The following is a 22,150-nucleotide window of genomic DNA, read 5'->3' as shown; positions in this document are numbered from 1 at the left end:
CCAGTTGTAGAAAGTGAATACGTTATACTAAGTACTGCAGCCTACTAGAGTACACTTTTGATGTACTTGACGACGTTTTATTTTTTTTTGTCACGTAGAAAGGCCCAGACTATCCTTTCTGTGTATTATTGAAGAAACCACATCGTGTTTAAAAAGCTCATCAGTCGTTTTTGTTTTCAACGGACATTTCGACAGTCGCGAGCCGCTCACCGGGGATTTTACTTTGAAAAGCGGCCGTTGTCTTCCGGCGCTACACTGGTTTTTCTGGTGGGACTTGATCCCGGAGGAAGACGGTCTCCATGATGACAACTTTAAAATACCAACGGTAGCCCGAGCGGATTCCAACCGCCTGACGGAAATTATTCAAACAAACAATGTCCGTTTCTCGTCGTCGCGTCGCTCCGGTTTTTATTGAATTAGCTTAGCGTGCTAACGTTAGCTCTCGAGCTAGCATGGAGTCGCTGCTTTTGTTTACGTCCTGATGATGGGCCCGGAGAGACGCGTTAGCTAACCCAGCTACCAGGCGTGTTCGACGGGAGAGGGTCCTCCCAACGCCCGCCCTGTGAGGACCGGGTGGTGGGCAACGGGGAAGGCGGGGGCGGGGGGTCGTCTTATCGGACCTGCTGTCACCTCCGGGGTAAGACCACCGGCGGTTTGACACACGTAATAGTGCAGTGAGGAAACCGGTTAACTTACCTTTTCCATTACTCAGGCCTACCTGTGCCCACCTGAGAAGCACCAATTAAAGATGGATGTTAACGTACAGATCACATAAATCATACAATATGTTGTGTTGGTCAAATCGTCTCTACCTGCTACAGAATATTGAAATATTGCTGAAATGTGTCTTTTTAAATAGACTAAAGTTGGTAAAACATTATAATTATACAGAATACCTAAACGCAGAGCCCGCTTTGTTTCTGCTTACGTTCTTTTGTTTGATTTGTTTACATAATACAACTTTGTTGTGGAACCAGCATGATTTTTAATTTATTTGTATAGTTTCACTTTTCCTGTTTTTTGGATGGTCTTCTTTTCTTCATTCGTTTTAAATGGTCTTTGAACGGTTTGCTACTATTTAGCTGTTTTTCTGTGTACACTTATTAATGATGACTAGCAGTATTTGTATGACTACTACAGAGAAACCTACACACTAAATATTATTACCACTACGGAAGTTTCTCCAGTGTGAATCAAAGTTTGGGTCTCAGGTCTGACTTTTCTTTTTCTTTAATTCATTCTAGATTCTATGAAATGTAAAAAACGAATGAAAAAAAAGTTTCTTCAAGTTTTGAATATATGAGGTTTGTCGTGGTGCAGAAGTAGAGCGGAAGCGCTGGGAACCGCAAGGTTTGTGGTTTGACCCCCAGCTGCTCCATATCCCCTGTTGAAGTGTCCCTGAGCAAGACACCTGACCACTAACTGCTCCTTGGGAAAAACATTACATTTGTAACCACTGCTTTGGATCAAAGTGTCAGCTAAATGACCTGTAATGTAAACGTACTAATGAATTATTACCACGCCATCACCAAATCACCATTTGTTTGACATCTGAGAAGCAGAAACAAGATGATTCACATTTTGTGTTTTCTTTGGGTGAGAACAAAAGTATCAAAAACGTATATTGGTATTTTTCTGCTTCTGGGTCACTATTTTACTGCAAAAAGCCACAAAAAACACCTCAAAACATCTCTTTTTTTAGCTATCATGATTAAACAGGATATTTGTTGTCCTGTTGGGCTCTGGGAGGTTTTAATACACTGGAAAAATAACAGTGGAATCATTTCTTTTGAAGTAAGAAACGGTTCTAAAATGATTCCTTGTGTTTGTTGCAGCGATGGAAGTGTCCCCTCAGGATCCACCTCTCATGGCCATGGACCTGTCCAAGAGTTTCTCCCTGACCCGCGGCCACGCCGAGGCCCTGGACCTGGCCAAGAAGCCTGAGTGGTACCACCGGCGCCCGAGCTGCAGCACCGAGCTGGGCTCCCCGTACCGGTCCAGAGCCTCGTCGTCCTACAGCGCTCCGCTGCACCCGGAACCGGGCGCGCCCCTCCACCGCCGGGACGTGGAGCCGGGCCCCGAGTCCCTGGGCTACATGAATGCGACCCTGGCTCCCGGGTTGGATCTGTACTGCGACGGCGGCCTCTGGCGCCCGGGCTTCTACGGGCCCGACCAAACCGCCGGCCCTGTTCTGGAGAGCAGCGGCGGCGAGGAGAGCGACAGCGGCAGCGGCTCCGACGTTATTTTCCTGGTGTCCTCCGCCGAGGAGCCGCTCCTGTGTGGCTCCTTCCTCCAGGACGACGTGCGGCACATCGCCGAGGCCCCGTCCCCGGCCGGCTCCTCGCTGGACGCGCCGAGGGGTTGCTACCGCCTCCCTCGGCCCCCGAGCTCGCCCAGTCCCGACAGCTCGTACTCGGAGGAGTCGTCGGACAGCTCGGCGGACATCCCCGTCCACCACGCCCGACCCGTTGTGCTCCTGTCCGACCTCGGCGGCGCCTACGGGAACCCCGGCGCGTCCCCACCCGACGTTTCCAGCGACAACAGTGACGTTGTGGAAGTTGTGGTCACCCACGGAAAGGAGAAGACGCCGAGCGGTCGTCTGGGGAGAGAACCTCCTTCGCACAGCGAGGACGAAAAGGCCTCGCCCAGAGGAGTCCGCCGCAGCCCCCGAACCAGGAAACGCGCGTCCGACTCGCCTCCGTTCACCTGCGGCGGGTCTCGCCACACCTTGAGGAGGCGAGCTAAAAGCGACGTGGTGGGCATCTACAACGAAAACTGCGACTCCGACGCCGCAATGGACTTCGCGGCGAGGTCGTTCACCTCCGACGCCGGCTCAGAGGAGGAGGCGGCCTCGCGGCCTGCCGCGCCGCTGAGGGCGAGCGGCGGCTCGGAGGAGGCGGAGGCCCGGACAGACGGGAAATGGCCGCAGAGAGAGGCGAGGGAGCGCCGGCCTCCTCGCAAAGTCTCCAAGCCCGCCGCCGCCGCCGCCGGCGGTAAAAGCCAGAGCGTGAGAACTAAACAGAAACCAACGGAGAAGAAGACGAAGAAGAAAAGCGTTGCCCGGCGGAGGAAGAGGACGCGCTCGCACACCGGACCGGCCGCTCTGTTTCCCCCCCGAGAGCCGGAGATTAAGCTCAAATATGCAAACGTGAAGAAGGAGAAAAAGAGCAAGCGAGTTGGGAGCTTCTGCCCTTTTGTCCACGTGAGGAAGAAGCTGTGCACCGTCGTCAACTACGAGGAGGAGGAGGAGCCTGTGAGGACCAGCGGAGCGCGCCGACGGAAAGACCCCGCTTCTCCGTCCGGGTTCGTTCCCGGTACTTCCTGTTTCCAGCTGGGCCGGTCGGGCCTGGACGGCGGAAGTCCAGCGGCGCCGCCGCTGTGCAGCTTGTGCGGTCAGACGGCCAACGCCGGGGGCCTCGGGGACCTCCACGGCCCGTACCGCCCCGCCAACCCGCCTGCGGACCGCCGGGCCGGGCCGAGCGAGGGGGGGCGCTCGCCGGTCAGCGGGCGCTCGGCGAATTCCTCCGAGGACGGTTGTTACGGTTACGACCGCCCCGCCGTCGAGAGCCCGCTGACGGGCGCCGGGCGCTCCCTCCCGCGCGTGCACGAGGGCTGGATCCACGAGGACTGCGGCGTCTGGTCCGCCGGCGTCTTCCTGGTCGGGGGGAAGCTGTTCGGGTTGGAGGAGGCGGCGCGGCTCGCGCGGGAAACCGTGAGTGACGATGACGCTTTGAGCAGGAAGTGAAGGTCTCGCTTCACGTGTTGCCAGATGAAAAATGTCCACTTCGTCCATATGGACCAATACTTATTATTGTTGTGATATTTATTTCAAACTTAAAGCAAACTTTGAAGACGCCTCCGTGACTCTTCTAAAATAGTACATATATGAGGATGAGTCATTTCATTAAAGTACATTTACTTTCCTTTTCCTTAGATGAAATATTCAAGTTATTATGTTTCATTTAACATCAACATAAAGTAATAACAGCGTGTTTTCTCTGCAGATGTGTTCCGCGTGCCGGCAGACAGGCGCAATAACGGGATGTTTCCAGAAGGGCTGCGCGCGCAGTTATCACTACAGATGTGCCATTCAGTCAGGTGAGCTCATGAAATACGCCTCACTGACGGATCACAGCGGCCCACAAACAAACGCATGAAATGACACAAATACTCCGACGTGTTTTCAGACTGTGTCTTAAACGAGGAGAACTTCTCGCTGAGATGTCCGGAGCACAAAGTGAGTCTGAGCCGCCGCGTGAGGAGCTGCTCGTCCTCCGGTGGCGCCGCAGCTCATTTATTCGCTTCTAAATACTTCTTAACGCGCGAGGACACAAGTGTACGACGCGCTCGCACCGTAAATCCTGATACTCTGTATAAGAAATATTATATATATATATTATTTTTTTTATTCTTTTCAATAATGTGTGTTTGTATCCGACAGAACAAACTGTTGACTCTTGTAACCAGGCAACAAAAGAGATGACAACAAAAGACGTTTGAGGGAAGTGGAGGTACGAAACATTTACATAATTGATTTAATAATTAACACATTTAAAAAAATAACGTATTCAGAATGAGCTATTATCAGTTGTTGTGATTTATGGACCTTTTCATTTGGCCACTTTTCTTCTGTATTTACTTTTGTATATTATTGTTGAGTGCTTCAGTAACTAATTTTCTTCATTTCTAGTATTTTATAAACCAAACCATCTTTTAATCAAAAAAATAATCAGAATAATTTAAATGGCAGCTCTACTCGTATAAATGTATCCTCATTTTAGATGAAATTTTAGTGTCTTTCTCCTTTTCTTCCAGAATGATCCACAGATCTCCGGTTTCTCCTCCTTTTAACACGATTAACGTGAAGGAAAAACCTGCTGATGAGAATCCACATCAGACGAATCGATCAGGGGCCACTTCCAGATGTTTTTATAAGGTGTGTGTGTGTGTGTGTGTGTGTGTGTGTGTGTGTGTGTGTGTGTGTGTGTGTGTGTGTGTGTGTGTGTGTGTGTGTGTGTGTGTGTGTGTGTGTGTGTGTGTGTGTGTGTGTGTGTGTGCGCGAGTGTGTGAGAGTGCATTCGTGTCTTTGTGTGGATATTTATTCCTCTTCTCGTCCCAAATATCCATTTTGTTATTTCAACATGATTATATTAGAGTTTAAATGAGCTTTATTGATGCATTTTTATGGGAGGAAATCTTTATATTTCTTTTCTTTCTACAGTTTTCTACTATTTTTTTAAATTGCTGTCGTGCTTTGTTCATCACACAAGAAGAACGCTTATTTATTTTCACAGAGCCGCGTGCACAGTGACGTTTGCTACCGTGCACTTTGCCGCTTGTTATTTATGTGTAGACTTAAATTTAGAGTAAGAACGTGGAGTTTCTGTTCGACGCCTCCGACAACAAAATCACAGAAGAAATCTAAGAGAAAATGATTTGACTAATATTTGAGTTGTGATTCTAATCACAAACAAATACTGGTTCCAACTTGGCGATTTGCATATTTAAATATTACGTTTCGGTCTTTGGGAATGTAAACAGGAAGTAAAATAATTTCCAGTATTTGGGTGACTTTTTACAGAGTTAAAAACTGATTCTGGACCAGCAGATTTATGGACATTTATTTGGCTAAATGTGAAATAAAAGGATGAGATTCTCCTCACTGAGCTCATTAAAACGTCTTCGTCACATGAAACATCCTTTACATACGTAGACAGACACACGTGTTCCTGTGATTTGGCCTCATTTATTCCTGCTGCCATGTGACGCTTTAACGTCTGTTCTTAAATCCACACAATGGGACAGAAGACGCTTTCATTATTTAAATTCAGAGATGTTCCACCTTTCGTTAATTCATGTTATTTAATAAAAGTCAATACAACCAAAACTCAGATCCACATTCTTTAATTCTGCTCCTACACAGAAACCAAATGTGCTGGAAGCGTTTTATTGTCAACGTTCACAGTTTGTGTCTTTTTATAAACCACCTGGTTTGTGTGACAACGAGCAGAAAACCTTTTTATTTTATGGTGTATGAAGACATGCAGTGCTGCTTTTAAGTTATTTGATTAAATATATTGACAGCTTCTCGATCAATACCTTCACTTTAAGTAATTCATGTACCTTTTGCTGAACTGCCGTTCTAAATATGCACGACTTAGAACCACAGTGTGGTTCCTCAACAGTGAATCATCGCTTTACAGGTTACTGAAAGACTTGTGTTGGTGCATAATATGAAAAAAACCTACATCACGAATGTGTAATTTAAAGAACCCTACATCATACATGTGTAATTTAAAGAACCCTACATCATGCATGTGTAATTTAAAGAACCCTACATCATGCATGTGTAATTTAAAGAAACCTACATCATGCATGTGTCATTTAAAGAACCCTACAACATGAATGTGTAATTTAAAGAAACCTACATCATGCATGTGTCATTTAAAGAACCCTACAACATGCATGTGTAATTTAAAGAACCCTACATCACACATGTGTAATTTAAAGAACCCTACAACATGCATGTGTAATTTAAAGAAACCTACATCATGCATGTGTCATTTAAAGAAACATACAACATGCATGTGTAATTCAAAGAAACCTACAACATGCATGTGTAATTCAAATAAACCTACAACATACATGTGTAATTTAAAGAAACCTACATCATGCATGTGTCCTTTAAAGAAACCTACATCATGCATGTGTAATTCAAAGAAACCTACAACATGCATGTGTCATTTAAAGAAACATACAACATGCATGTATCATTTAAAGAAACATACAACATGCATGTGTCATTTAAAGAAACATACATCATGCATGTGTAATTTAGTTAATTTTTTTCACGTCAGTGTTTGAACCCACAAATATGTATAAAGTAATCAAATGAACTTCACCTTTACCGGCTGCAACATTGACTTGCAGAACACACAAATGCATCGATGATGATGATGGTGATACAACAATATAATACATTATTTGACGTCATTCTGTAATCTGGTCACTCTGCATAATGTGCACACTTCTCACCGGTGCTCTGTTTAATGTTGATATACTTTATAATATACTGCTACATTACATAGTGCAGTGTACCTTTACTCTGTGGTACATCTCCACCCTGAAGTATTACACGAAGTAGATCAGAGTACTTCTTGTATCTGCTGGTGTAAACACGGCAGAGAGAGAAACGTTGAGATTAGTGGGCGCTGTAATTGCTGTGCTGAACATGCAGTGATGCTCAGCTGCCCCCCGGACCCCCCCCAACACACACGCCCCCCATCCCCCCATCCACAGTTAATCCTTCTGTTATCGTTCGACACTGAGATTTGTGTCACTGTGACACACACACACACACACGTGTATATGTGGTGGGGGGGAGGGCTGGTGTGGGGGGGTAACAGGCTTTTGGCTCATTCCAGAAGCACCGTTTCAGTGCGTCTCGGGCTTTGATGCAGCGGATAGAGAATCTTCCAGGAATATGGAAACAACAAATAACACGGTATAAACTTTTGATTTGAGTGTTTATTTTCACAAATGTTCACCACAGTAATCATCACGTCATACGACACTTTTTTGAAAAACACAGAATTTCCAGACCAAAGTATTTCATCATGTCACTTCTCACATCTTGAAGGGTTGAAGTCAAACAGCAAAAAACCATCATGGCTTCCTTGAAGAGTATTATATTTGTTCCCATTTCCAAACATTCTTGCTTATTCTTTTTCATCATATCAATGAAAATTACAATTTCCATTTTATTTATCACCCATGCGTATTGAATAACCAAGTTGTTTCAGTATTTCCTTCTCCCACCTCATTAGATCATCACGTCGTGTATTTTTCTTTAGGAAAGTTGGCCACATTCAATTAAGGTCCAGCTGTGCTGCAGCTTCATTGGCCGACCGGAAGAGAAGGAGGATGATTAACAGCTCGCTGACCAATGGGGCGCGTTGTTCAGGCATCACAGGCAAACGTGAAAAAGGACATTTTATGTGAGAAAGAACAGTCTGTGCACGTGTGTTTGTGGGAGATCACGACAAAATGACAAATATTTAAGGAAAAAGGGGGGTTTTGTAAAAGCCACCGGCTAATTCTAATTTCCCTATAAAATCAAATCCTAAATGTATGCATCTGATATAAATAAATAATTTAACTCAAAATAAATAAAATAAACCACTTTACAAGAACCTACCAAACCTACCATCTACCAAAACACACACAATATTAGCAACACATGATCTTGGAAGTTGATCATTTCGGTTTTGCATTTAGTGACTATTTCAAACTTATCGATCATATTGCTCGTGGATTCTGAATGTTTTTTAGTTTTTTTTCCCTTTCAAGCCTTATTTTTTCTTTCCACGCTGCCCAGCGACTTCATTTCAGTATCTGATGAATAAACCACGAATCAGAGGCTGGTGGGGGGAGGGGAGAGGGGGGGTGGGAGGGGTCACCGGGAGTTCGTCATCACCAGAAACGAGTCCAATCCGCAGCGGCGCCTCGCCGTGACGTCACGCTTCCTCTTGTGGTCGGTGGGAATCGTCCCTCCGCAGCTCGCGGCGGCGTGCAGCCCGTCCCCCTCCCCTCCTACACGCAGATCTCGATGGGCGTCGCCACAAGGACGCGCGCCCGCTCGCTGTGGTCCCTGTTGACCCTCTCGTAGCTGCCCGTGGACGACGGCGAGCTGTTGGCGGACGCGGAGGAGTAGTCGGTGTCCATCACGGCGCTCCCCTTCGCCGCGGCGAAAGCGGGCGACAAGCTCTGCTGCTTGAGTCTGTCCACCAGCGCGTCCTCCCCGGACGAAGACGAGCTGATGTCCAGAGGAGGCGCGCCGCCGCCGCCGCCGCCGCCTCCCCCGCCGCCCGGGTTCCCGCTGTCGCTGTCCAGCATCCAGCACAGGTTGAAGTAGCCGAAGACCTCCTTGACGGAGCAGCGGCGCTCCTGCTCCACGGAGAGCAGCCTGCGGAACATCCGCAGGGCCTCGGCGGTGAAGCGCCGCCACTGCGACGGCACCGCCCCCGCGCGGCGGCGCTGCCAGCGCGCAAACTCCTCGTAGAAGGCGTCGTTGGGCATGGCCTTCTCCCAGGGGAAGTTCCCCGTCAGCATGCAGAAGAGCAGCACGCCGAAGGCCCACACGTCCGTGCTGTAGTCCACGCAGAAGCCCTCGCGGCGCGCCGCGGCGCACAGCTCGGGCGCCGTGTAGGGGATGGTGCCGCTCACGCGCTTCACCGGGGAGCCGGCGCGCCGCGTCATGCCGAAGTCGGACAGCTTGACCTTCCGGCACTCGCTGTCGAAGATGAGCACGTTCTCGGGCTTGATGTCCCGGTGGACCAGCTTCTTGCAGTGCAGGTAGTCCAGGGCGATGGCCACCTGGTGGACGCAGCGCTTGGCCACCGCCTCCGGGAGTCCCACCTGGCGAGGGGGGAGGAGCGTCCGGTGTTTACTGCAGGACTCATTATTAAATGACCAAGAACTGCTTCCTTGTCCTACTACAGTTCCCAGGATGCTTTGTGGGCTCACGTTGTAATACTACGATAAAACAGGGTCCTACTCTATTAAGAGAATGAACAAAGCCACAGAAGCTTTGACAATCAAGTTTAACGTTGAGTGTCAGTGACATGACGTCATCGTTGGCCTCACCTGGGGGGGGATGATGTCGAACAGATCCCCGGCCAGCGCGTACTCCTGGGCGAAGATGTAGTACTCGTCGGTCTCGAAGGCGATGCCGTACATGTTGATGATGAAGGGGCAGGGCGACAGGTACAAGGAGACGCTGTACTCCCGCAGGAAGCTCTTCAACTTGGTGCTTTTCTTCCTCAGAAACTTCAACGCCATTTTTGTGCCTGAAAAAGGAAAGAAGAGTTTACACACCTAGAGAAGAAAGAACATCCAGTTCAGCGCTTCTTCTTGATCTTTCCCGACATGTTGAAGTGTTTATTTCACGGCGTGAATGAATCTTAATTAAAACGGTTTGATGGAAACACGATGAATAATAAAAGTCTCCGATGAAGCAGAATTGAGTGCTGCCATTCGATTAATCCTTTGCCAGATAACGATGCTAGAAGTACGAATACCTACGAGTAAAAATCTCTGCTTCTGATGCCTCATAACTCCTTTATATCCGGTCTGTTTAATCCACATCAATGCATCATATTCAGATCATCATATGCATGAAAAATAGCTTTCATGTGAGAAACAATTTGCGAGCTGATTTTATGTAGTAAAAAGATAAATATGCACCGGAGATGTAGTAAAGTAAAAAGTTGATTGTCTTGCTTTAACAAATGAATGATTGCGTAATATATAAACCAGTATAAAATGCATCATCCCAAAAGAGACCACCAGTACTTTTACTCTGGGTGCTTTATTCTCGTACAGCTTTGGATGAATACGGACTCCTCGGTCCTGTTCAGCTCGGCACAAACGGCACAGCTGCTCCGTGGCGATAAGATGCCGACTCGCATCTTTTTATGACTCCTGCAGCTTTTATTCACACGCAGCAGAAGTCACCGTTTCATCCCTAAACACAGTAAATAAGCGATTTCCTGCAGCAGCTTCTGATTCCTGTGCAACAGTTTAATTGTGGTACACAATGAACTAAAATGTGTTTGCACGCAATAACGACGCAAAAGGTCAGAACATCAGGAAGTTCAAACGATTAAAGCTACACGATACACCATGAAGCAGAAGGTGATGAGGAGACAAAGGTCTCTCTTTTTTATTAAATCCTCTCATCCAGCTGGTTGACGGACTGCAGCTGCTCTTTGCGCCATAAAAGAGACGATTTGGAAGCTCGGGCCAGATGGGAGACATTTGGGGCTTTTAATGTGAAAGGGTTGAACAGATTTTCTTTTGGTTAAGTAGTAACTTCGCTTCTAAAGCTTTGCATCAACGACGGCTCACATTTAGCTTTAAATGTGAATAGAAGCTTCACTTGAGTGAAATCAGGATTATTATTATTATTCCCTCAGCGGTGTCAAACAAAGAGCGGCTCAAAGGTTTGATCTTCTGGAAATTAAGCTTCAATCAGCAGCAGGAAGTAACAAATTACTCGACCAATATTCACGAACAAGGTGTTTTTTTACTTTAAGCTTCTGCTGCTTATTCTTCTTCTGCTCTGCGTCTATCGATCATTTCACACATTCATTATTCAATTCATTACATGTTATTCTAGCCGAAGCGCTCCAGCAGTATATGATGCATTAGCAGGAGATGGTTGTGATGCAATAATAGAATATGCATTATTCTGTACGCGTTACCTCGGATCCTGTGGACGACCAGGTCCACCTTCCCGTAGGTGCCCTTCCCCAGCTCGCGCACCACCTCGTAGTACTTGTGGATGTCGAGCTTCTCCAGGTTCTGAGCAGCGATCAGCTGCAGCTCCTCCAGGATGTCGATGGAGGCGCGGGGGCCGTGGGGGCCGTGGGCCGAGGAGCTCATCGCGGCCGAGGGTCTGGTCTGGAGACGGACGTCCCTGCGGGACGGGGAGGAGCAGGAAGGAAGGGAGAGAAAAGTTCAATAAGGGGCTGGCGTCCACCCACATAGACCCTCCCCCCCATCTCTCCCCGGGCGCTTTGTGCTTGAGCCAAAAGACCCGCGGTACGACCTCTGACCCCTCGCTTTGTGTTGAGGAGAATGACGATGACTCATCGGCCACGTTTCCACTCGCCGGTCGAGCAAATCGCAAGTGGACTTTTCAAGTTGGTGATGCGCCGATAGACGGAGAAGAGTAAAAGGTTCTAAACCACAGAGCCCCCTCTGGGGATCCTGCCCCCCAAAAAGAACTTAAACCTTTTTGCACAATTTCAAATCCAGACAGATTTTCTAATGTGGTTTCTGACCGCGTGCATTTAGACGAACTCGGCCGGTGTTTTAGATGATCGGGTCCATCAGGAGAATCTCTGAAGCTCGTTTGTTTCCATTTATGAAGACTCAGAAAATACGGCAGCAGATTGGTTTGGATTGATTTCACAGTTTCTCTCTCCCCACGCAGCCGAGCTATTGTACAGTAGCTGTATTTTACAGTAAATAAAACCCCCGTGATGAAGCTTAGAAATCTATCTCAGTACTTAAATAACATACAAGTTCAATTTAATCTTGCTAAACAGAAAATGACCATAACATGTATTCATGCAACGTGCACGTATTCTCCAGCGTGAAACCTTCCATACGTGTTCTCTGATGTGCTCTCACACCTCCGTCACATCAAAGAGCCTGCAGATGAAAGAAGCCACAAGCAGCACTAATTAGAAGCAGCATCTTCTCCGGGAGACGGCGCCATGGCGGCTCGCCAGAGAACCTCGAGGGGCCCGAGACCCCGATGAAATGATTATCATCTCTAATCAAAGCTGGAACTCGGCCGATCCGCTTTGCGCCATTGCTGCTTTTTATCCATCGGTTACCGGCCGATGGCACCAAGCAGTCTAACCCCTTCCAAAGTGATTACTCCTTACTTTTTTAGTCTTTAGAATAAAAAGGAACATTCATTAATCGCTATTAATTGAGATTAATGAATTTCAAAATGTGCGATTAATTAATTAATTTTTTTAATCCGTTGACAGCCCTAATAAATATACAGTGCATCCGGAAAGCATCCATTTTGTTATGTTACAGCCTTATTCCAAAATGGATTAAATTCATTATTTTCCTCAACATTCTACACACAACAACCCATAATGACAAAGTGAAAACAGTTTTTTGCAAATTTTTGCAAAAGTGTTAAAAATAAAGAACGACCCATATGGAGAACCACAAGGCTCAATTCAAGAGCCCCTACGTTTCCGTCTTTATCCTTCTAAGAGCAAAAAGGTGCAGAAAACAGGGAATTTAGCCAAGGATATCATGATATGGTTTGTATTGTGAATATTTTAAAAGCTGCTTTGAAATAAAAAAATACACCTCTTATGACTTCAGTAATCAATGTCTTTGAACATTTATCAAAAGCTTTCTGCTGATATTGTTCTATACATCCATGACTACAATACTAAAACATATATTTCAGAATATTTTAATGGTTAAAAAGCTGTAACTGATTTAGTCTATGACATTAAGGGAAATGTAGTTCCAAGATAAAGTTTCCAATCCGAAGAGACGTTTGTGAGCAAATAAACTGTAAACAAAAGCGACAGAAAAAGCTGAGGCTTTACACCGTAGGCAAGAATTGTATGGATGACTGACTGTTCTAATTCTCTATTCACAGAAAATAAGCCTCACTAAAAAGGGCAGTCGGTTTCTTTTCATTTCCCCTTCGACACAGAAGCCTGTGCAAGCTTCAATTTCAACCAGACCTCAACCACGGCAAGTCGATGCCCTCAGGTCTGCCCGGAAAGTCAGCAAATCAATTGCAGCTTGTGCAGAAGGATGCTGCAGGAGCTTCCACTGCAACAGACCGGAGATCGCATTGCTGCTCTTCAGTCCTTGCACTGACCTCCGGCCGCTTTCAGCATCACAGCACCGCTGGAAATCTGTTCATGATCCAATGACTCTGGAGAGCTGATCATCTACCACATATCATTACTACATGCAAACGTACATAAAACCAGACAGAAGTGCTGAGTAACGGTCTCTGGGTTGTTAAAGCAGACACATTAAGCGCTGCAGAAAAACTGCCCCCATCGACTTGTAAAACATCAGCACCTAATTAATCATTTGTGATGCAAAATCAATACGTCAGCAAACTAAGAAATACTCAAAAACACTTGTTTTATTTGGCGTTACGCAGAAGAGACAACAGCCTATTCATTATAGTTTATTTCAGCACTAATTTGATGTTTGGTACAGAATGACACATCTTGAGTTTGCACATACATTCATGATCCCAAGAGGACGAACCCCACTGACTGACTGGATATGATTGGACAGACTGTCATGGATACTGTCAAAAGGATTCATGTTCCCCCCACGATAAACTATAATAACTTGGGTGATCCCTTAAAGCTTTTCATCTGGCGCCACCATGAGGTGAGAAATCACACATCGTTTTGCTTACGAAATTCCTAATGAACTAAACTACAATGAAACGCATGATAAACAGAACACCTGCTTGGCATCAGCATGTAGCATCCCCATCGTTAGCATGTCGTTAGCATGGATCTGAGTAAAATCCCACAGAGCCGTTCGCGTCGCTGTGGAGATTCAGCGGATTTATTTTATTATTTTCCAAGTAAACGTGATAATTCACGAGCTAACGCTCAACAAAGACTTCACACTAAAATATATCCTTCCGTCGCGCAAAAAAACGGGTGCTAAAGACAAGCACAACATGAAAGTGCCAGAAAGAACCCCAAACCGTGAGACAAATGTATAGAAATATTATATTTCTGTTTGTTTCATGCATTTCATGCGCCCTCCTGATTCCTCCACTCAAATTGGATCTTTTCGTTTCATTATCTCTTCACCAAATCAGATTATGTTGCGTTTTTTTTTGTTTGCTTTAACGGATACGCAAACTTTTTCTACGTCACATAAGCATGAAAACTTGTTTCCTTTACAAATACCAGTGTTTCCAAAATGAATTTGAGAAGCAGACGGATGAACTGAAACGGGCCGACTGTCTTTTTCAACGAAGGTCAAACTGCCATCAAACAGAGTCGTGACATTTCACCGGTTTCCCCTCCTCTCTCTGCGGGACGTGTGGTCTCCTCCTTTACTCCTTCTGACGTTTTCAAGGCATCGATCCGACATGCGTAAAATGTTATGTCGTTTTCCAATCCGGCCCTCTGCGATAACAAAACCGGGGGGGTTATTTCTGCAACGCAGGCAGATCTTTCCTGCAGGACAAATCTGCAGAGTTAAGACTAAAAAGCTGAAACTGGTCGGGAGGCGTCCGGCCTGCAGCTCGGCGGTCAGATCCCACCGCACATCAAACGCGTGCGGCTCGGCCTCCCGGCAGCAGAACACACCGGGCCTTTTGTGCCTGTGCGCTCGGCGGCACATCACTGGGCGCTCGCCTTTAATGCCTAGCGTACTTCTTCTTCTTCTTCTTCGTCGAACTGGCCACGTGTACACGGGCATCAAAGTGCAAAGAGCACCATAGTAGTGAATAAAACGTTAAACACAGATTCTTGTAAACTTTCATTACGTCCTGAGAATGGATGAACTCTAAATTTTTTTTGTCGCAAGGTTGAGTTGAAATATTTGATGAGGGGAAATTAGTCGTCCATCGCAGCGATTGTGTGTGTGTTGTTTATTTAGTTGGTTGCAATCTGTAAATCGACCAATAGATGTCACTAAATCACACACACTGCTCCGTCAAGCCAAACACAGAACTGCTTTTTAACGCACGGTCGCTGCCTCGTGAACTCAGAGCTTCGGTTGTGCATGTTGTCAGAATGTCACGCTACACGTCGACGTGATGAAACAGGCGCGGTCAAGGACAGATGGCTAGGAGAGTTCAGAAGGAGATAGGAAAAGACAACGGGGTGTTTAGGGAAACCGACTCCACGTTCACTGAGCTGGTTGCCGCTGCAGGGAATTGTGGGAGGGAATTATCTTCTTTCCTTTGGTAAAGGATGGTCCTGTGGTTCCTATGCTAAAGGAGCTAAGTAGGGAAGCATTGAAGCTCCTTTCCTTCACATTAGAACATTCAAACAGCTCTTATGATGGCGGCCACTAAGGGCCGCGCTACTTCTGGGTCATTTCACTCAGTGAGCAACCTTCCTCTTCCAATCCAGCCGGAGATCGATTGATGAAAACTGAGTTATAGATCAAATGCATTATTATTATTTATTATTGAATGCCGAGCACTCGCTGACTCACGTAAAATAGCCTTCTTATCCTTGCAGGCAGATACAAGGCTGCAACCAACGTTTGTTTTTCATCATAAACTAATTTACCAAATGCACAACTGCATCCCTGCAGGTGAATATGGGCCAGCAACACATTATTGATTTATGAAATGTCAAAACATTGTGACACAGAAACCAGATCATTCGGAGCATTGGTTTGACTCTTTCTGCTTGGCAAATGCCTTAAAGGATTAATTATCAAAATAGTTTATGTAAATATCAAATAATTGATCATCAGATTCACTGCAGAAATAAGTAATGTCTTATTTATTGCCATTTTCCGAAAAAATAAAGAGAATCCCCTTTAATGCAAAACAATTAAATAAATAAAATGAAGGTTTGAAGCCTCGACGGTGCAGCATCCTTCACGAGGACAGCTGATGTCAGTCTCACTGTTTACAATCTGTGCCATAAAAAAACTGGGGCACAAAGACATCAAGTGTGAAGCAGCTCTGCAGACACAAAGCATCCAACACAGCGTCACGCAGTTCGCGCGAGGCCAGGTGTAGTGCACGGTGCGCGCACCTGGGCATGTTTGCAAATGAACAACGTGTTCAATAAATGGACAAATGCCAAATACAGGTGTCGTACAGATGTGCGGGACGGGACACAACAGCTGGACAGCAGCTCCATTGTTCGGCCCAGCCGGTGTCATCTCGATTCTTATTATGAACAATTTAAAATAGGATTAATACATTCAAAGAAAGGAGGAGTTAACGAAGCCGGCTCGTAAACACAACCTTAGTCCAGAGCAACGCAGACAAAACAGAATCCGAGCCGTCAACGAATGAAGAGGACGAATTTAAACACAAACGGACGTTCGATTAGCCGGAAATTGCTTTAAACTCGTCGGGAAACGATGGAATCGGATCTTACCGTTAGGATTGTGCTGCATGCAATCTGTCACTCCGTGCGGACGCCTTCCTGCTTTAAGACCCTGGAACCGTCTGCTCTTCTCACCGGGGAATCACGGAGCTCCGCCGGTGCGCAGCGCCGCTTTCTGTCGCTGTCTCCCGGCTGCTGGGTCGCGCCGCAGCCGCTCTGTCTATTGTCTCCGCTCGCCTGCAGGCAGGCCGCGCCCACCCGCCTCTAACGTCCAATCAGAGCGCAGAGCGGCCGTGCGACGGTGCCGCATTCAGGTACTGCGGGGATTTAAAGTGACAGCGACCAGCGAGTGAGCGGATCGTCCGATAGGGGGGGGGGTCGTTGCGTGAACCTTCAGGTTTGGAGCTGGAAACGGTGTCTACGGTTAGAAAAGACAAGATGCAGATGAGATAAGACAAATAAAGACAAGAAACGTGTAGAAAAGAAGAAGAAAAAATAAGACAAGGCAGATATTTATCCCTTTGTAGCCTTTAGAACATTAAAGCATGTTCCCGTGAAATGCGAATGTGTGGAGAAGCTCTCGTTTAAATCAACAGTCTCCTGAGTGAGCGACACAATGAGAGTGAGATCAGACGTGCGGATGGAAAAGCTCATTCTGAGAGCGAGCGGCGCTGTGAGCATCGATCCGGGTCCGTGGCGGGAAACCCAACGACCACGAGGATCGGGCTGCAGGCGTTGGACGGACTCGCAAAGGCCAAATGAGGACTTTGTTGTGATCATTGGTTAATCCGATCAACACGTTGGAAATGTGATTAAACAAATACGTTTGTCTTTATTTCTCTGACTTTCACATCATTAATATTGTGAAATATTTGGTCATCCGACCCCCCCGTGCCTCTGTTGAATGTTGTAGCTGTGATGCTTCCGTTAACCAGGAGGTCGGTAGTTTGATTCCCAAACGTCATATGGCCTTTAATATGCAAATAGGGGTTTAGTGTGTGAAACATCAACTTTTTTCAGGATTATTTCACGTGAACAGATCAAACTAAACAGCAGCTAAACGTCTGCTCAGACGTGTGTCCCGTTACGTCCTCCTCTGTCTCTAAAGGGTTTTTCACGTGTTTCTCCCCATCGAAGGGCTCCTCGTTTCTCCTGTGCCGATGTGAGTGTTTCGGGACCGAGGACGTCGCATGTGTACAGAATGTCAAGCCCTCTGAGACAAATTTGTAATTGGCAATTTTGGGCTATAAAAACTAAATGAATTGAATAGAATCTTCTATTGATTGATCTTCACCTCTCAGAGGCAGGAACATGATGTCAGAGGCCCCGTCGAATTCATGGCGTCCTGAGTCACTGCAGCTGATTGTTATTCTGCAGGCGGAGGAATTAGGTCTCCGGGGAGGAAACAAGCAGCGGTGAGGAGGAAGCGTAGATAAATATCTTCTTCTTTGGTACCATGAAATCACTGCTGAATTAATGCAGTTTTCTGGCGTCTCTGAACACCGTTAGAAATGTTAGAAGAAGACAGGGAAGCTTTCTCTCGCTGCCTTTAAATGTCTGACAGCACTTTAAATCGGACCGGAGGAGCCGAATCCCAGAAGAAGAGGAGAGCTTTGTGTTTCTGCAGCGTTTCCTCACTTTGTAATTATCGGAGCGTGAATGAAGGAGAGAGAAGCCTCATCAGTGAGTTCACCAATATGTGACGTGATAGAAACAGACCTGGAAGCACTTGATTAAGTGCATCACATGCACTTTGTTTTCCAACCAACACCAAACAACAAGTGAACCGCCGGGAGTCCTTCAATCAAGGTCATGGCGGTAATCTCCCAGAATGCTGTGCAGCGCCACAAATCCCTTCCCCTGGGCTGACTTCCAGTGCTCTAATCTGGGCCAGGAGTCCGACGCACGGAGCCAGTTCCTGCGACGTCTGTTGGAGCTTCTCCTCAGATAACCAGACTCAATTTACAATCCCGATGGCAATCTGTGGGAGGCCGAAGCGGGGGCGGGCAGGCGGGGGGGCGCCGGTGTCACAGCGAGAGGGGCGACGCGGCAGAAGGGGTCTGTTACCGTCCCGCCTCAGGCTCCTAAAAGGCCCTCCTGGTTCTAGTGGTGTGTTGCTTTATTTGATCTGTCTGTTTATAAGTCGTGTCAGCAGCACGACGCTGATGCTGCAAGAGGTGGAGTCTCTCCATCGTCCACCAGGGGGCGACTTCTTCAATACAACTGTGGTTAATCTCAATTAACCAGCCGCGTTGATCCACACTATGACAGTGGACGGTGACACGCGTTCATTTGGCGTGTTTTGGAAAACATCCATTTGCATGTGAACTTGTACGTGAGATTAATCCTCTGAAACAATCGTATCCTCGACCGTCGGCACGACGTCAGCCAATCCAGAGGGATTAAACAACCACGCTGATGAGAATTCTTCAAACGGGTCTTTCCTCAGCCTCTCGGGCCTCCTGGGTCAAATAATCAGCTCTACAAAATCATCCTGTTTAATCCGCCCCCCTCTTAACCCCAACCCCCCCCCCCCCCTCCCCCCGCTCTCCCCTATCAGGGCTGAAACAGAACCAGGTGAAGACGGGTTTTTTTTTTTGCCTCAGTGAACACGCACCACGTGTACTTTCTGCAACGCCACAGAAAGAGCCACGGCGGCAAATGAGAGCTCAACGTGTAGCAGGCCGACACGTGCACGCCGACACGTGCGCGCCGACAGCGGGCGGAAAATAAATTGCCCCCTGACATCGCTCTCACTCGCTTGCATCTGATGTTTTCTTGCCGCTGCACATCCTCGGCGACGGAGCTGCAGAGAGAGTGTTTATTTTCATCCTCCGAGCTTCAGGCCATCTAATTAATTCAAGCCAGTGGTTTTATAGCAATCATTAAATTCTCAGAGCACAGTGGCATAAATATGTGTCTTCAGTTCCAAGAACAGAAAGGTTAAAATGATTCAAGTCGACTCCTGGCTGTGGTTTGACTCACATCACATCCAGCATCTGAATTACAGACGCATCAGCAATGAAGTAAATCTGAAACATGCGATTTTGAGCCTTTAAAACAGATGGTTACTAAACATTTTTGATCCATGGCTCCTTCATAAGGTGATTTTTAGCCAGTTGAGCCACAATTGTTGGTCAGGACTAAAATATCTCTACAACAGCAATTTAATTCAGTTATTTGTGTTTAGATGAAAACAAGTTAAAACATGATCGAAGCTAAAAGAGAACAGTGTGACATCGATCATTTGTTTGGTTTGAGACTGCGATGCACACGTGCGATAGCTGCCGTGTTTCTCGCCGCCACAGAAGAGAATTAACCAGCATCCCAACACGCCTCCATTGTGTGTAACCAACGGCTGCGTGTGCTGGAGTGACTTAAAGCACAAGGAATCTGTTATATTCAGGATGTTCACAGTCTCTAGTCTGTTTCTAGTCTCCTTCAATACAGCACGATGTTCACTTAGTAAATGATGGTAAATTTAGAGTCAAACAGACCATAAAGCAGGGGATGCTTTAGGGCGGGGCTACACGCTGATTGACAAGATGCTATCAGAGAAGTCTACATAACAATGTGGGAGAATTTACATTCATTTTCTCCAAAAATAATCAAAGATGGCAAACTCAAGGCCTCCAAACGCCAGTCTACAAACCAGCCATTCAAATAAACTAATTAAATAAAATGTGCATCTGAAGGTGATTTCTGTACCAACCCGTATTTATGGAAAACTTGGAAATGGAAAGGGGATTCAGGAGGCGTATCAAAGCGGGTACATCCGTTTTCCTCTGCTGATAAAACACCACATACTCACATCACATATAAAAACTCATCTCTGATCTCCAAGGACAGCCTCAAAGTGTAAAGCTGCTGCGCTCTAACACGGAACCTGGGTTTTAATAGTTTTTTAATCCGGGACGGGTCACTCGCTTTATTAGACCAGCAAGAAAAGTAGCTCTAGAACTCATGTGAACGGAGACGTGAGTCAGATCTTTGCAAACGCTAGCGCCGACGAATGCAGCCAACGTGGATTTAGAAAGGATCCATAACAGGACGGCGGTTCTGCTGAAGCTCCTTGGAGACATGTGGGTGAAGATCTATCTGTAAACTCCCAAAACAACCACATCCACGAGTCACAGAGCGCAGCCTTTATTGACCTTTCCATTTTTATCTTCTATCTCACAATAAAGTACATAAAAATACTTAGTAGACTCTGAAAGTTACGGTGAGATAAGATCAGTACCAGATGATAACAAATTCATATATAAATAATTGAATTTCTCTGAAGCATGAATAATAATGATGAGTGAATCATTGGTTTCCATGAATCATTATCTAATTATTAGTTATGTGTGAATCCTACTGACTTTCTACATACATTTAATTCACATTTCCCTAACGAGGCAAAGTGCTGCTTTGAGCTAAATGCTAATAAGCAGCATGTTATCAGCTAGTTTTAGCCTGTTAGCATGCTAAAATTTGCTTGAGAAATATTGTAAACGAGACAAATGGACGGAGGGAATAAATGGCCCAAAAAAAATCCAAATAGTTTGATAACCTGAATTCTGAATTTACTTCGGTGTGTGAAAGATTTTCTTAAATTCTTTTTATGATCTGAGGAGCATCAGGACATTTTGGACAATTAGCAACAAACAAAACGCTGAGTTATTGTAAGCTGGTTAGCCAGATATGCTAGTTAGCTAGTTAGTTACATGCTAACGCTTGCGGCTAACTTCATGGTGGACAAACACACAAGTTTTCTTTTCTCTTTTTGTTTAAGGGACCACAACACACAAACACTTGTTTTGTACCGGTTATTATTAGCGAGCTAGCTGGTCATCCTCGCGGCGTTGCTAGGGGCAACGGGATGAAACATGCACATCACAAACTACATTTCGCACAAAACAAGTTGCTTGAATCCAACTGGAGGATTTCCACCCGGCGTCCTCCCTCTGATATTTGAGGCCGATAACGCGCTCAGCTGCTTGAGCTTTGAAGTTCAAAGAAATGCACGAATCCCTTTATTTATTTTATCTTCTGGATCACCACTCTGCAGGAGGCCGCAGTTCAGGCCTCGGTAAACAAACGGGTAATCCATCACAGTGAGGGAATAAATATGGGATTCATGAGGGAAGAAAAACATCATTAGTCTCCCAGTGAGTGAATAACTCGTGTCTTTGTCCCGCTGCTCCACAGCTGCAGGTAGCAATTTATGCAGAAACATAATTAAACTCACCGGTTGCTCCCGGAGCACCTAAACAGCACAAAGAGCAAATTTGCATCAATTTATATTACTGGTAACAACCACCAAAGGTATTCTGACAGGTGGCTTTACTTTCTGTCCTTCTTTTATATCGTGGATTCTTGTAGATAGTAAACAAATGATTTATTGATGTGCCATTATCTGTATATAAATATCTAGTTTTTGCTTTTTAAGAGGGCTTAAGACGAGTATACGTTCTGGTGTAAACAGGGGGATAAATAAACAAAACGCTCAATGTGAAGAAACAATCATAAGAAAATAACTGCGTAAATAA

At 46.0% G+C, this 22,150-nt stretch overlaps 2 protein-coding genes across 3 annotated transcripts; one reads left to right on the top strand and one right to left on the bottom strand.

Annotated features, from left to right (window-relative positions):
* The first annotated feature begins 2 nt into the window (after window positions 1–2).
* Window positions 3–5,887, top strand: LOC120827618 (uncharacterized). 2 transcript variants are annotated; one of them, XM_040190661.2, is made up of 6 exons: window positions 3–637; window positions 1,836–3,712; window positions 4,005–4,098; window positions 4,188–4,237; window positions 4,442–4,511; window positions 4,816–5,887. In XM_040190661.2, the coding sequence occupies exons 2-5, from the start codon at window positions 1,838–1,840 to the stop codon at window positions 4,481–4,483; spliced, it is 2,061 nt and encodes a 686-aa protein (XP_040046595.2). In that variant the 5' UTR covers window positions 3–637; window positions 1,836–1,837; the 3' UTR covers window positions 4,484–4,511; window positions 4,816–5,887. The 2 variants fall into 2 exon arrangements, with proteins under 2 accessions (XP_040046595.2, XP_040046596.2); XM_040190662.2 differs by having other exon boundaries at window positions 201–325.
* A 1,622-nt stretch (window positions 5,888–7,509) lies between these two features.
* LOC120828310 (serine/threonine-protein kinase SBK1) lies at window positions 7,510–16,882 on the bottom strand. Its single transcript, XM_040191825.2, has 4 exons — window positions 16,668–16,882; window positions 11,265–11,479; window positions 9,646–9,848; window positions 7,510–9,417 (listed from the first exon to the last, which is right to left on the bottom strand). Exons 2-4 carry the CDS (start codon window positions 11,443–11,445, stop codon window positions 8,593–8,595), a joined length of 1,209 nt encoding a protein of 402 aa, XP_040047759.2. The 5' UTR covers window positions 11,446–11,479; window positions 16,668–16,882; the 3' UTR covers window positions 7,510–8,592.
* Window positions 16,883–22,150: the final 5,268 nt, after the last annotated feature.

The sequence above is a fragment of the Gasterosteus aculeatus genome, chromosome 11 (assembly GCF_964276395.1).
Source record: "Gasterosteus aculeatus chromosome 11, fGasAcu3.hap1.1, whole genome shotgun sequence".
Lineage (NCBI taxonomy): Eukaryota > Metazoa > Chordata > Actinopteri > Perciformes > Gasterosteidae > Gasterosteus > Gasterosteus aculeatus.
Note: the sequence above shows the minus strand (reverse complement) of the source record. Positions and strands in the feature narration are given on the sequence as shown.